The 14466-nt window shown below is 36.7% G+C and overlaps 1 protein-coding gene across 6 annotated transcripts in view; it reads right to left on the bottom strand.

The window, feature by feature from the left end:
• Positions 1-14466, bottom strand: part of ZFHX4 (zinc finger homeobox 4) — a 188435-nt gene that overhangs the window by 24532 nt on the left and 149437 nt on the right. For all 6 annotated transcript variants that reach the window (XM_005563582.4, XM_015454984.3, XM_045398407.2 and 3 more), the window contains exons 5-6: positions 9592-9660; positions 58-174 (exon numbers count right to left, since the gene is read on the bottom strand). In XM_005563582.4, the coding sequence (XP_005563639.2) occupies positions 58-174; positions 9592-9660 (186 nt within the window). The remainder of the gene's footprint in view (positions 1-57; positions 175-9591; positions 9661-14466) is intronic.

Genomic DNA, 14466 nt, shown 5'->3' with positions numbered 1-14466 from the left:
TTGATGGCAGGGAATGGGTGTAGGGAAATGCCAAGGTGAAAGATTCTTGCATCTTACCAGAGTCTTTATTAGAGTTTTTGCCTTCACCATTGTCTCTCTCACTTGTGTCTTTTTCGTCATCCTCGGCCACTGCTGTAGGCTTAATAGCTCCTTCTGCCTCCTCACTTTGTTCTTCTGTTAAGAAAGGCAGACCAATCAGTAGAACTGAAAACCTCCCAAAAATTCACGCTGAAATAAACTAGGTGACCACTTGAAAACTTTGTTATTTAAGAATCATCTACAGGTATTCATACTCAAATGAGAACACAAATTTATGCAAAAGTCTATGCTGATCAAAAATGCAAATTTTTTATCTAAAGGATCTTCTTTTGTATCCATTGAGAAGATGGGTCTATACTAAATTAAAATAAATTCTTTTTAGTACAGTTTAAACTGAAACATATTTTAGAAATGGGTATAAAGCAATTCTGTGATTTCAATAGTAGAACCTTGTAACAACATAAACCCACTGCTCCATGGACTGGGATAGGTGTCAGGAAAAAAAAAAAAAAACAGATTTTTAGAAAAAATCTTAAACAATGTAACAACGGGTTAAATATAAGACAGGTGTTACTCCTGCTTTCAGACCCCAGGCCCCAAAGGAATTCTTTAGAATTTTGTGAGAGTAAGATCTCAAAACTTCAGTTACACTGGGGATTTTTTTTTTTTTTTTTTTTTTTTCTGTAGGGGGAGCTATACTGGGCTTAGGAATATAACAAGGTATACTTCTATGACAACTGCATCACCCCACACCTCATTCACGGGTTCACACCAGCTAGATTACATGGAAATCCTCATAGTAACTCAACCCTATTTAATTATTCTGTAAATCTTAGCTATGCCACTGCTGGTGGATTAATCTGTTTATGCAGTTAGCCTCTATGCTGGGGTTGTGTAGCACTAATCCGTGAAAGGCCCACTGTTCTCTTTCATCCTGCGATCATTTGTCTCTCACTGTGCTGATGTCACATTTTAATGAATTTTTAGCAATCTGAGTAATGCCAGATAACCAGGCTCGCAACTCCCCACAGCATGGCATGCTGTTTTCATTGCAGCACAAAAAATAAAAATCATATTCCCCTGTTCAGGTAGGAATTACATAAATTAGGAGAAGAAGCTAAAATGGGATTTGAAGCACCGGGCTGCTCAATTTCATAAAATCTTTAATGACCATATAAATTAACCCTGGAAAGGCAAAAGGTCACCGACACACATTTGCATACACTCTTCTATTTGCTTTTGATAAGCAGAGCTTTTATGCAGAGAACATGATACAATTAACCCTTCAATAACCATACAAAACGCTGCTATGGACATTTTAAGTGTCAAGCATTAACTGAAAATTACACACTGAATAAAATTTTCATTGCAAATGCTATAGTGATTGAAAGGGGAAATCGTGGCCCTTTCCACACCCCATGTTTTATTAATAACATTCTGACAGCAGAATGAAATATCCACTGTCATATGTAGCAGCTGAGCACCACAAAAAAAAAAAAAAATTCTATTTAGTGCCTCACTTGCCAGCCATGCTCTACAACTGTGTGAGCAGGACAACAACAGAAGGGGACAGTTCTAGGCGCAATAGGAAACTCTAAAAAGCTAAAGAGAAAACAAGGACATTAAATACATTCAAAATAAGAGTTTGTTTCAACTGTGAGTCCTCAAAGGCACCATACAAATCCATTTATTCCATTTTTGCCCTTTGCCTCTGTACAAAAGCAGAGGGATGGCCCTTGTTTAGGGGGTCAATCATCTGAGGGTTTGAGGGAAGCTTCCCTTTCAGGCAAATACACTCAGAAATTTAACTTCAAGAAGAGAAAGAAACAACACCTCTTCTGGCGCTAGCCTGCTTTCACCCGTCAGTGATAATTACTGATCAAACAGGAGCTCCCTCCTCCCAGCACCAGGCCATGCTGGTAGGTAAAATGCTGGTGGCTGAGCTGGATTTGGGAGGCTGGAGGGCTGAGATCAACTGGATTGGGCTGTGTGTGTCCCTCCCAAGTTCACACACGTGACATGATCTCTAGTTCGCGACCTATGACGGCTTGTGGCAATTACTTTTCAACTCATCCTGGGGAAAGGATGCAAGAATTCTTGGAGTAGATTTACTGGGCCTTTCCCCCAGGGCTGGAAAATAAAGTGTCAGCGTGCTACTGAGTGTCCTTATCTTGAGGGGACATAAAATTGTAAGGGCTATCGCAACTCACATTAATAAAACATTGTGTGTCAGGAGAAGAAAAAGAAAATTATGAAGGCACTAAAAGAAAAGCTACAGTATATAATCTGGGTCTCATCAGACAGATTTTGCAGGGTCCTCTTCTTCATTTTCTGGTATGTGTTTTAAGTGTGAGAGAAATTCCCAGACATGTTCTTCTATACATCACTGTGGTGTCTGACCTCAGCCTGACCCTGGCAACAGTTTGAGAAATCTGAATGTGAACAAAGACTCTGTGTCAGCAGCAGGGAAAGATTGTGGGATAGACGCTCCCCATCAACTTAATCGCAAACAGCAGTTCTGAGGCCATAACTTTGCCCGGCTCCTCCAAGCCACAACTCATAACCTTTAGAGGTGGATTTGCCTGCTATGCCTCTGCTTCTGTGACTTTTTTCCCCTCTCTCTTTTCAGGTTCTTCCTTTGAAGTAGGCAGGCAATTAGCTCTAATGCCCAAGCAATTCAGACCTGTTTTGTGGTTTAGAAGGGGAAAGCTGTTTATTACAGGTAGGCTCTTTGGAGCCATAAGAACTTTGCAAATTTTTAATCATGCAAAAACATAATCAAAAGGTAACTTATACACACCATAAAGTTTCATATCAGTCAGAATAAAAGGGCACTTTTATTCTCAAAGAGGGTTTCAGAAATAAATTTGACATTCATTGTATAAATAGACTTTAGAGTCAAGAGCATGAATGTGGAGAAACCACTTTCTCTGGAAACCCTGTAGGTTAGAACTTGGGTTAAGGGAAGGAGTGGTTACATTCTAACTTTCAACCACCACATATTCTCAGTTGTAAAATATTATGAAATGTAAGGGAAATATCTATATACACACACACACACACATATATAACACTAAATGTATTAAATAGATACTATAGAACTGAGGAAAATATACTACATAAAATTCCAAAATAAAGATGCCAAAGCGGTTTTCATAAATAAATCTCTTCACTAATATATTACACCAATAAATCTCTTCACTAATATATTACATGCAGTAATAGTGAAAGTATTAAATCATTTCATGACACTGTTGTATTCAACATAAGTATACATGTATACAGCATATGTATATGTCACATGCATTTTATTTTGCCTCACAAAATACAGAAAATACAATATTTCTATATTAATCTTTACTATATGTTTATACTTAAACTTACCATGTATATCAAGGTCCATTTGAATGTCCCACATCCCAATTTTCAGACAAATGATAATACATTTTCATTTTTACATGTTTCAAAATAATAGAAAGAAGGCAAAATACTGTAGTCTTATATTGTAGAAATATATTACAATAAACTTTCCCGAGCATTTTTGACATGTCTAAAATGATCTTAGTTACTCTACATATACACATTGGCTATATTTAAAAGAAATTTTTTTGAATGACTAGCTTAAAGTATTTTCATTTGAACAATAACAAACAATTGGAAAACTGCTATTAATGTATCCTACAACATTATGCAATTTCTAAGCAATGTACATCAGTCGTATCCCTTTGATCTAAGTAGCACCCAATTGTAGTTATTTCCCATTGTCCTTTTCTCATTATGCAATTTCTAAGCAATGTACATCAGTCGTATCCCTTTGATCTAAGTAGCACCCAATTGTAGTTATTTCCCATTGTCCTTCTCTCTCTCTCTCTCTCTCTTTCTCTCTCTCTCTCTTTCTCTCTTTCTTTCGGAGTTCCACTCTATGGCCCAGGCTGGAGTGCAGTGACGCTCTCGGCTCACTGCAACTTCTGCCTCCTGGGTTCAAGCAATCCTCCCACCTCAGCCTCCCAAGTGACTGGGACCACAGGCATGCACCACCACATCCAGATAATTTTTGTATTTTTAGTAGAGATGAGGTCTCATCATGTTGGCCAGGCTGGTTTCAAACTTCTGGCCTCAAGTGATATGCCAACTCAGCCTTTCAAAGTGCTGGAATTACAGGCATGAGCCACTGTGTCTGGCCCTTAGTTCCCATTGTCTTAACATGCAACTGGGTTTGGGATCCCTCTCCTCTGAGTCTGCTAAGAAAGCACATCATATTTTTTAAACCCATGAAGTGCTCATATAAAGAGGAAACTTAGTAACTTAGACATCCTTAGTTTTATATTAACATATTGAGTATCTCTGTACAAGACAACTTGCTTGTGAGCATTCTTTCCTAGACTCCTCTATGATCTCCTTGCCCAGTCATGCCCCACTCAAATCTATTCTTCGAATGATCTACTTAAATCTGACTTCCCAACTTAAAATATTTCAGTGAGTCCTATCACTTACGAAGAAATAACTCAGCCTTCTGTACATAGCGAGAATATGTCCAAGATACCTGGTCCTTGTCTATCACTCCAGTTTCATCTTTGTTCACATTCTACATAACACTTAGTGCTTGGGAACAGTCTTCTTACACTTTAGAGTGTCAGATTCACCCATCTTGGGTTTTTACTGCACCCCATCTTGAAAGGTTCTAGTGTAGTAGGTCTAGAGTTGAACCTGAGAATTTGCTTCTCTGTTGAGTTTCCAGGTAATGCCGATGTTCCTGGTCCAGCTCATGTTTTGTAATCACCATTCAAGAAGCCCAACTCTTTGTAGCACTTTCTCCCTTCCTATATGTACCATTACAATTCCTTATCTTATTTAGAGCAACTTTTCTTCACTGTAAATTCTACTTTTCCTTCAAATCATCTTGGGAAATATCAGTTTCGACATCTATAAAAATGGAGTTAATAATAATTATCTCATAAGTTTGTTATGGAATAACATACACAAATTGGTGAGCACAAGCTTAGTAAAAAAAAAAATATTAAAAATCATAGCTGTATTATTACTAGTACTATTGAGTACTATTGTTTTCTTCTCTAAAAAGCCTTCTCTGAACCCTGAACTAGGATTAGTGTTTCTGGATAAATACTTTTTTTCCCAACCTGTATGTTGATGTTGAACCATTCACCACAGTTTAATTTGTGGAAATTATCCGTATATTGCCTACTTGCTGTAATAGGTAAACATTTTTTGAAAATAGTGATTATCTTATCCATCTTTGTGCCAGAAGAAGCTGGAACAGTGCCTGGAATACAGTAGGCAGGCAATACATGTTAGTTGGAACAGTGAATTGGGTTTAGAAAGCAAAGTTTGGGAAAGAAAAGGAAGAGTCCACGTGCTACCCCAGCCCCTATTTCCCTTTAATAACGTGTAAAAGGGGTGTGTGATTTTGTCTTGGTAGTCTGGCTTGTTTTTGTTTTGTTTTGTTTTGTTTTCTTTTTGCATTTCTCTCTCTACTAAATCACATTTATTATTCAACCCTCTCCAGTCTAGTTTCTGTTCATGTTAATTCCTCCTCTCAAAGTCATCAATGACTCCCATGCTGTAAAATACAATGGTTACTTCTCTGCATCTTACTTCACTTTCTTTGCTCAACTGATGTTACTCCTCCCTTCTTCTGGAAAATTGTGCCTCTCTTTGGATTTTATTGCATCAGGTAATTGTGATTTTCATCCTGCCTCTCTGAGAATTACTTCTTATTCTCCTTTGCTGGGACCTCCTCTATTAAACAACACCTAAATACTTGAGTGTCTCCACTTATTAGTACTAAGTCCTTTCTCTATCTACATTACCTCCCTAGATGATCTCATCCAGACTCATGGCTTTATATTTTGTAACTCTACTTGGATGTCCAAAAAGTCTATCTAATTTAGTATGCCAAAATCAGAGCTCTCAATGCTCCTCAACACTTCTTACTCCATTTCCCCAACTTTACCATTGCAATTAACAGCGCCACCACCCAGCACAAGCAAGAGTCATCCCTTAGTCTTCTCTTTCCCACTCATATACATCCTATCCATCAGTAAACCCTGCTATTTCTGCTTCCAAGATACTTAATGTATACTGAATCCATCTACTTTACATTTTCCCTGCCAGTACCTTTAATATCTTACTTATATTCCTTATGGTCTTATAACTAGATAAGACTTATTCTTGTATTCCTATAATATATTCTGCACAACTAAATAAAATCAATCCATTCTCCTGCTTGAACTCTGTCATAGCTTACTATTTCACTTAGAATAACTTAACAACTCCTTACTAGGCTGAAACAATTAAGCCCTTGCCTACTTTTCTGGCTGCATGTTATGGTACACTCCTCCTCACTCCCTCATCTTTCTCCATGATGCGAAAGCTTTCTTTCTCTTCCTGGAATGGGACCAATTTTTTCCAAACTCTGAAGTACATTCTCCCAGACTCTGAATAATTTGCTCCTTTTCATTAACCAGGACTTGGATCACTTGTCATTTCCTCAGAGAACTTCTCTGACTACTGCTTCTAAAGTAGCTGATGAGCTGTCACACAAGTAAGGTCCTCAGATTTTAGCAGAATCACTACCACCTGAGGGGCTTGCTGGATTCCACCTCTAGTGTTTCTGATGCAGTAGGTCTGGGTTGGGCCCAGTAATTTGCATTCTTACAAGTTCCTAGGTTGCGCTGATGCTGTTTGAAAGGAGACCACACTTTGAGAACCTCTGCTCTAACAAATCACCTCTTTAACTTCCTTTATCACATTTATTGCAATCTGAAAATACTTTTTTGTTTATTTGTTTAGAGATATTATCTAAAGTGAGGGACTTCATGCGTTTTATTCACAATGTTTGCTCAGCAGTCTCTGGCATATAGAAGATACTCACTAATATTTTAAATAAAACTGATGATTTCTAATTTGACTATTTGCACAACTAAGTCTACGGTGTGATGTCATCCACTGAGATGGAGAAAAGAGGAGAACAAATAGTTTTGCAGAAAAGGAAGTTCAATTTGGAATTTCTTGTGTTTAGCCTCACTACAGAACATCTAGATGAAAATATCCAGAAGGTATGGCAATATCTAAGTCTAAAGATTCTCAGAGAGATTGAAGTAATAATGTAGATTTTGATGTCTTTGTTACAAAGCAATAAAGAAACGTGTTGACAGGAAGTAATCTCTTTTAGCTTGAAATTTTTGCCATAACTCTTGATTTTGGCCATAGCACTGTTGAGTCATTAATGAAATCTTTTCATTGGTTTGAGGTAGGGAAGGCAGAGTAGGTTTATTCTATTTCATATTAAATATATTCTCTAGCTTTTTAGGGGAAAATAACATTTTTAAAAGTATTGATGAGACACGCATAAGTAAAGGTAAACTTAGCTTTGAAGTTGGTATTTTTTATGAGGAATGTCCTGACTATATGGAAGCGATGTTTTCACTTGCAAAATTGTTTTTATTTTAAGTATTCCAATATGCCATTGTGAATGCAAAGGACTTTCGATAATCATTTATTGTTCTATATAGCATGTTACTATTCCAATTGGATAAATCTGGAAACTGAGGTCATACTTATATAGCAGAAATACATAGCTGAAATAAATGAGGTGTGTTGTAGTAGTAGGAGTGAATTTCCTTTTAAATTATCTGAATATAATGCAGCTAAGAAGGTGTAAATGCCTTTCTTAAACAAATTATATATATATATATATATAAAATATATATATACCAAAGCAAAAGGATTAGAGGATATGTTGACATGACTATACAAAATCCAATGAATTCAATAATTACCAAAAATAACCCCATCGACTAGGCTCTTTGACTTGTGAAAAATAATATCCAGCTTATTAATATATACATTGTATAAAATCTATAATTTAAGTGAAGTTTCATAGTGTATAAATATCGATGTGAAAAATTATTAGCAGAAGTTTTAACTTATTCTTTAAGAAGCTACAAACATCCACAAAAAAAAAAAAAAAAAAAAAAAAGAGTGAGTTCAGGCACAGACCTTATATCCTTCAGAAACATTCACTCAAAATGGATTACAGACCTAACTGCAAAACACAATGCCATAAAACTAGAAGATAACATAAGGGAAAATCTGGATGACTTTGGGGTTAGCAATAACTTTTTAGATACCACGCTAAAGGCATGATCTATGAAAGAAAGAATTGATAAGCTGGACTTCATTAAAATTAAAATTTTTGCTCTTTGAAAGATACTGTGGGAAAATAATGAGACAAGCCACAGACAGGAAGAAAAGATTTGGAAAATACATATCTGATAAAGGACTGTCATATGAAACATACAAAGAACTCTTACAACTCTTACAAGCAAACAAACAACTCAATTAAAAAATCGGCCAAAGACCTTAACAGACACCTCACCAAAGAAGATATACAGATGGCAAATAGGCATATGAAAGATTACATGAATGAAAAAATCCACATCACATATCATCAGGGAAATGCAAATGAAAACAACAATGAGATACAACTACACACCTATGAAAATGGCCAAAATCCAGAACACTGACAACATCAAATGCTGGTGATAATGTGGGACAACAGGAACTCTCATTCATCGCTGGTGGGAATGCAAAATGGTACAACCACTTTGGAAGACAGTTTGGTGGTTTCTTACAAAACTAAACATGCTCTTATCATACAATCTAGTAATTGTACTCCTTGGCATTTATCAAAGGGAGTTGAAAATTTATGTCCACACAAAAGCCTAGACACAGATGCTCATAATAGTTTTATTTGTAATTGCCAAAACTTGGAATCAACCAAGTTGTTCTCAGTAGGTGAATAAATGAACTGTGATATATCCAGACAATGATTATATATTATTCAGCACTAAAAGGAAATAAACTATCAAGCCATGTAAAGACATAGAGAAAACTTAAATGCATATTACTAAGTGAAAGAAGCCAATCTATAAAAACTACATACTGTTTGATTCCAACTATATGACATTCTGGAAAAAGTCAAACTATAGAGACTATAAAGGATCACTGGTTTCCAGGGGTCAAGAAGGTGGAAACAATGAATAGACTGGCACAGAAGATTTATAGGGAAGTGAAACTGTTCTATATGATATGATAACGGTAGATATATGTCTTTATGCTTTTGTCCACACCCATAAAATGTACAACACCAAGAGTAATCGCTAATGAAAACTGCGGTGTACAAGTGATAACATTGTGTCAATACAGATTCATTACTGAACAAGTGTACCACTCTGGTGGGCAGGCAGTGATAATGAAGGAGGCTATACATGTGTCAGGGGAGAGGGTATTGGGGAAATCTATACCTTCCTCTCAATTTGCTGTGAACCTAAAACTGCTCTAAAATGTAAAGTCAATTTACACATACTTCCAATTATTGAATTTATTTGATTTTGCTTTTTATTTGAATAAGGCATATGATCAGATCTAATTAGAGAAGTTCCAGAGAATGTTTATTACATCAATTGGAGAATGACAAAAGCAACTCATTTAGGACAGGGAAATATTTTGAGAAGGAATAGGAACCATTACCTGAGGTTGATCTCAACTGCTGCTCTGTAAGATCATCATCACAAGTCCTGGCTCCCAATGAGGCAGTTTCTGCAGAAGACATCAGAGTGAAAGGTAATCAGCATGCTATATCTAGCTCTCACATCATGGCTAATATCACAAGAACCCAAAATTTGGCAGTCAGAAGAGATAAGTATCAGGCGAAGCTCAGGTGAGTCTCCAGCACATCTTATATCCTAGTGAGCAGTAGCTGGCAAAATGAGCCTAGGGAGTGATAGGATTAGATTTAATTCTTAATTATTAGCAGCACAGAACAAACACACTGGTAGAGAAAATATGGGAGCAGGAAAGGCTCATTATGATTTTTGTCATTGGACTATTTGGCCAAGCATACATTTTATAGGATTATGTGTTAGAGTGACAATAGCACATTACATAAATTATGAGCATACTTTTACTTCTCTGATAAGGTACCAGAAAGCAAAGAAAAAATCATTACTGTATATGATAGCTGATGTGCCAAAGCAAACATCAGGCACTGGAGGGGGCACCTGAAGAATAAGTCCAAATCATCAGCAAATCCACATCTTTATTCTCATCTTTTATTTGAGCTTTAGAGCAAAAGAGCCAACAATGTCATGGTTTACAAAACTCAACACCAAACACAAATCATATAGTCACCTAACTGTGTGATTCCTTTTTGCACCCTATTGTAGGGGAACCTATGGAATAAACAAAACAACTGGACTTCAAAATTTCCTTCGACATCTCATTCCTTCTCCACACCAAGTCACCACCTGCTGTTGATTCCATTTTACCACATCTCTTGTCATAGGTGCTCTCTGTTCCCTCTGTCTTCTTCTCCTTCCTGACCATTTCAGCAGCCTCTGTGATCATCTATATGCCTCAAATTCCCTGTCTTTCCAATCCAATCCCTCATAAAATCTCAAGAGTTATCTTTTTAGAAGATAGAATCTTGAGTACAAATCATTTCTCCATCACTTCTAGGTGTGGGTGAATTACTTAGCCTCACTAAACCTCAAGTCCCTCATGCATAAAATGAAGATAGAACTATGTAAATAGTAGCAGTAAAAGAAAATAATACAACTAAAGGTGCAACATGATATAGTCTTTAACATCTGAAAAGACCAGATGTTATCAAAAAGTTAAAAAAAATCGTCACATAATTCTTAACTGCCAAAGGGAATCATGTTTACTTACTATTTCTAGCAATGGCATCTCTGGTTGACTCTGAAGACTTTCATTAAACAAATAATTAACCTTGAAAATAGAAGCGCATAACAAAGCACTATTATTGCATTTACTAATTGTCTTTCCTTCTGTGTATAAAACCTTTGACCTTTAGTAGTAATCTATTTAAAAACAATACAATCATAATAAATACTCAGTGCACCCCCACCAAAAAACCATTATGTTAAATTCATCATGAAAGAAAAAATTTATTCTCAATGTTTACTTATAAATCCATGAGTAGCTTCCAAATACATCACAGCCTTAATGGACATCCTACTTGTCACTCAAGAAGTCCACCTTCTTTCTCTTGACAACTTCTCATGTGGTTATGCCTTGATCAACGTGGTTCCTTTGATTTTGAATGCCTTTTTGTTCTTCCCCTGTTAGCCTCCTATTCTTCCCTCAGAACCAAAAGCACGTGAAGCCTCCTCTGTGCACCCATCATGATTAACTTACATGTATGTTTCCACACTTATCATGATGTATTAATTTTCACATGGTCCAGGTATGTTTCCCCAATAAATTTTGATTTCCTCAAATGCAGCTTTTCATTTCATGGATTCTCAAGTAAGGACAGAGTAAGACATCAAAGTCACCTAAGACGCTTTCATAGAAAATACTAACCTACATCCTATATCCTAAAACAGATGAATCTGAAGATGAGAACTTTCTTGTAGCTTCCCAGAGCTTCAGGACTCTAAATTCAGAGCTCTGTCAACTATACGAGAGATAATACAAATGCAGACAATACCCTCGCTCTCTCTCTATATGTGTGTGTATGTGAAAACCATTTCTCTTTTTTCTAGCGAAGAATCAACATAATTTATCAGAAAATCTCTACCACTACCTCCACATACACATTTCAATGTATTATATAGACTTGTTCAAAATGAATGTCAGTAGTACCTAGGTGACTTTGACCAAATAACTGCTATTCCTTAAAGATTAATGAAAGTAAAAATAAAACAACGACAAATTATTGAGTTCATATCTCTGCCAGGTACTGTGATAAGCTATTTGCATAGAAACCATCGTGTAATCCTCACAGTAACATAATGAGGCAATTATTAATCCTTCTTTTACAAATCAAGAAGCTAGAGTTTAAATAGGTTAAAGTAATTTGCCTCAGGTCACAAAGTTAGAAACCAATAGCCTGGAGGCCGGGCGCGGTGGCTCAAGCCTGTAATCCCAGCACTTTGGGAGGCCGAGGCGGGCGGATCACAAGGTCAGGAGATCGAGACCACAGTGAAACCCCGTCTCTACTAAAAATACAAAAAAAATTAGCCGGGCGCGGTGGCGGGCGCCTGTAGTCCCAGCTACTCAGGAGGCTGAGGCAGGAGAATGGCGGGAACCCGGGAGGCGGAGCTTGCAGTGAGCCGAGATCGCGCCACTGCACTCCAGCCTGGGCGACAGCGTGAGACTCCGTCTCAAAAAAAAAAAAAAAAAAAAAAAAAAAAATAGCCTGGAATGAAACCCTTGTCTGTCTGGTATAAAAGTCTGTCAAATTATTAATGTGTCTAGTTGTAATACCACAATATTTGGGGGCCTGTAAAGGTTTGCCTAGTCTTAGCAAAGGTCATAAACCAAGTTGTGGGGAAAGCAACTTTTCTCTAGACCGGTGAAAATTCTGCTGTTTCATAACATATGTATGCTCCTTGAATATAAAATATAACCAAATAATAATTTGGTGCCATATTAAAGTTACTTCATTTGATAGTGATTTAATGAAATGTACAAAATGTCAAAATCAGAAACTGTTGTTTAATCTTACAAATTAGGTCATGTGGTACTTAGAGACTGCTCCAATGAGAGCTACTTGTACAAATAATTTCATAAAGGAATGTTTAGATCCTCAATAGTGTTGCTCTCTTCATACAAATATAAATATTTTAATAAAGGAGCTTTTAACTTATAAAATGAAATGATTAATCTATATTCTTCTGCCTGTGTAAAATGAAATGTTTAAAACCTAGTAATGATACATAGCATCTTACAATATATCACCTTAATAACTGGTCTGTAATAACAGATCTGACTGCTGTTAACACGATTTGTCTCTTTTGCCGGTGATTTAATTAGATTACTAATTTGTGTTCTCTAGCACCTGACCTTCCTTGTTTTAATACTCTTTAAAAAAATGCCATTGACTTAGCTTTTCCAGTATTCTACCCTATCCTGTCAATTTGGTGATAATCACACATTTGAAAATTATGCCAAATTATGCTATTTTTATTAACACAATGTGGGAGTAATCAACATCATTTGCTGTGGAATAGTATATTGATCATCACAATCGCCATCAACAACAACATTTTACAGTGTATCTGCTCTGTGCCAAGTACTGAATGATATCGTTATGTGTGTTATGACACCCATAGCAAGTGATGGAGCTGGGATTTGAACCCACACAGTATTATTTCAGGGATAGTTCTCTTAAACACAATGATAGATTGAACCATAGTTTTTAAATCCTACAAGTAGCTTTCCTTTTTTTAATTCTGCAATTATTTCTAGTGTTCATTTTTGTTGTTCTCATTCAGGTCTGAATTCTTCTAATCACCTATTTCTTTAGCCTAACCTAAATGGTTACATCTACAAAAACCAAGCTTAATGCCAAAATGTTTAAGGTTCCCATTCCTTAAATGGAGTCTCACTCTGTAACCCAGGCTGGAGTGCAGTGGCGCGATCTCAGTTCACTGCAACCTCCACCTCCCGGGTCCCGGTTCAAGAAGCAATTCTCTTGCCCCAGCCTCCCAAGTAGCTGAGATTACAGCCACGCACCACCATGCCCAGCTAATTTCTGTATTTTTAGTAGAGATGGGGTTTCATCATCGTGGCCAAACTCGTCTTGAACTCCTCACCTTGTGATCTGCCCGCCTCAGCCTCCCAAAGTGCTGGAATTAGAGGCATGAACCACCGTCAATTCCTTTTGATCATAAGAATGAAAGTTCTCACCGCCCTTTCTCTCACTACTTTTTACTGCCACATCTACCCCTAAGCCTCTCCATAATGAGTCTCCAACTCATTACTCATTTCTACCTTTTCCTTCCCTGAACAAGCGATACTTATTCTGGTAAGTAAACTGACAACTTTCAGGTATTTAATCTCAGTTCAAAAATCATCACGTTCCCATCTGGCAAATCTTCCGCCTCCATCCCAGTCCCCTCACCGCTAATTGGGGTAACAATTTTGCAAAACTATAATCCATACAAATCTCATGGCCATGGAAAGATTTGGAATTTTAATTTTTTAACAGTTCAGATATTTATGCAGAGAATTACAAGATCAAGATATGGGAATAAATTTAACCTGTACTAGGTGACTGCAACAGCCATGGGCAAAATTTGGGATGCATTCAGCAGAACTTTAGAGGCAACTGGAATTTTTGAAATAATGGATATATGTTCAAGCTGCCAAGCATAGTACTAATACTATTTGCCTATGAAACTTCCACATCTCACCTCCTCCCAATAATTTGCTAATGCATTAAACAATAAAGTATAGTACTATTCTTACAAAATGTTTAGCACATAAAATAAAATATATACCACCAGAGTAAATATTAAGCCAACTGGTGTAAAATAGTAAAGGGAAAGAAAAACATTTTCTGTATTCCTATGCAACATTATGAATCCCATGTTA

This window comes from Macaca fascicularis, chromosome 8, assembly GCF_037993035.2.
Source record: "Macaca fascicularis isolate 582-1 chromosome 8, T2T-MFA8v1.1".
Classification (NCBI taxonomy): Eukaryota; Metazoa; Chordata; class Mammalia; order Primates; family Cercopithecidae; genus Macaca; species Macaca fascicularis.
The sequence above is the reverse complement of the archived record's forward strand: the minus strand, read 5'-3'. Positions and strand labels throughout refer to the sequence as shown.